The following is a 1590-nucleotide window of genomic DNA, read 5'->3' as shown; positions in this document are numbered from 1 at the left end:
AGGCACTGTGCTTGCACCTGAAAAGGTTTCACTGGACAGCATATTTAAGAAACAAAGTCGATACATACGTTCAATTCCCACTGAGAGGCCTGGACATGAAGTGCTACCTACTAGAGGTAAGGCAGCAGGGGGAGGAAGTCGTCACAGAGAAGTAGGCACTGGGCTGCCCTTGACAACTGCTCCTAACTGAGCCCTTGGGGTACCCTCTCTTTTTTTTTCTGTAGCCGGAGAACAGTGGCCCAGACAGTTGCCTGTATGACCTCGCTGCTGTGGTTGTACACCATGGCTCTGGGTGAGTTGTCAGCTTATCGGAGTTGGGGGACTTGGTAGCCATACAAGATGGTGTACAATTTCTAGTTACTCACCAATTGTCCCAGTACTCCTTAAAAATGGATTCTGGATAGGGGTTCAGAATGTTCCTCCATGTGGAACGTTCCTGCGAGGATGCTGTGAAGCATGAGGAACATATGGAAGGAGAAGCAGGAACGCTCTATCTTTTATTACGTACCACTACAAATCAAATTGAAGAGGTGGTAATATTTGAACTAACATACCATGTCATCTACTTTTAAAGATTAATTTTTAGTTTTGCCAAATAACATCCATTTTTTTTCATCCTGGAAGTTTGGGTTGTACTTTGGGTGCACCTTTTCCATTTCTGGTCTGATAAAGAATAGTTATTTTACTTTCAAACTTGGACCAGTTACTTGGGCAAGCTACCACCCATATCAGTTCCTTCCCTCACTGCAGACGTTGCTCCATCAGCTTGTCAAAACTCTGAGTCTGGCAGGAGGCTGAGCCCTACTCCTTTATAAGCATCCTGTTGCTTCTAAGAATGTAGGATTTCCATGAACATAAGAAAAATCAGGTATATTCCACATTAGTAGTTAACAGAGACACTCTTAGTGTCTTTACTAATGGAAATATTTTTATATTCTGCCTCACTTTTTATTCCTGGAATCCCTGCTAAAGATAGAGAATTGTCTTCCAGTCTGTCTGATCCTTCCTGCCAGTCCTCTGTATTTGGCAATAATTATCCTTTTTCCCTTGACATTCTACTCTTGTTTTATGGCTGGGGTGTTGCAGTGTCTCCCTGACACTACTGGCACTGGACAGTTGTGTGTCCTCTCTGCATGGATTCCACCGCGTCTGCCTCAGAAAGCCCCACCCCCACCTCTAACGCTGTTTTCTTTCCCAGTACATGGGAGAACAAGACTATGCTAAGGATCTCTGTAGCAGCTGTAGAGGTCGCCAGGCCACCTGCTCTGTCTCACTGGACGAGAGGCTTCCGAGGCTTCCGCTTCCGCTTTCAAATGCTTACAAGCATATCCATAGCTCCCTAGCTTCTGTACTGGCTCAGTGCCATCTTCTTTGTTCTCGAAATTTATTTTTGTGGTCAGTTGGTGTATTATTTGTTTCCCAGTGTCAATATATTCCTTGTCTGTGGGTTTAGAGAAAGGTAAATATAAGAGCTCAACTAAGCATCTCAAATTAGAGATCTCTAGGATTTATTCTCTAATTACTGTGCTTATGAAAATTGATGACCGGGGCTGGAGAGATGGCTCAGTGGTTAAGAGCACTGACTGTTCT

General features: G+C 44.0%; 1 protein-coding gene across 1 annotated transcript in view; it reads left to right on the top strand.

Annotated features, from left to right (window-relative positions):
• The window catches only part of Usp3 (ubiquitin specific peptidase 3), a 72219-nt gene extending 71898 nt beyond the window's left edge, over positions 1 to 321 (top strand). Inside the window, exons 13-14 of the mRNA XM_029543585.1 lie at positions 3 to 116; positions 225 to 321. Coding sequence (XP_029399445.1) covers positions 3 to 116; positions 225 to 296 — 186 coding nt within the window. The 3' untranslated portion in view covers positions 297 to 321. The remainder of the gene's footprint in view (positions 1 to 2; positions 117 to 224) is intronic.
• The last annotated feature ends 1269 nt before the right edge of the window (positions 322 to 1590 follow it).

This window comes from Mus pahari, chromosome 10 (genome assembly GCF_900095145.1).
Source record: "Mus pahari chromosome 10, PAHARI_EIJ_v1.1, whole genome shotgun sequence".
NCBI classification, from domain to species: Eukaryota; Metazoa; Chordata; class Mammalia; order Rodentia; family Muridae; genus Mus; species Mus pahari.
Note: the sequence above shows the minus strand (reverse complement) of the source record. Positions and strands in the feature narration are given on the sequence as shown.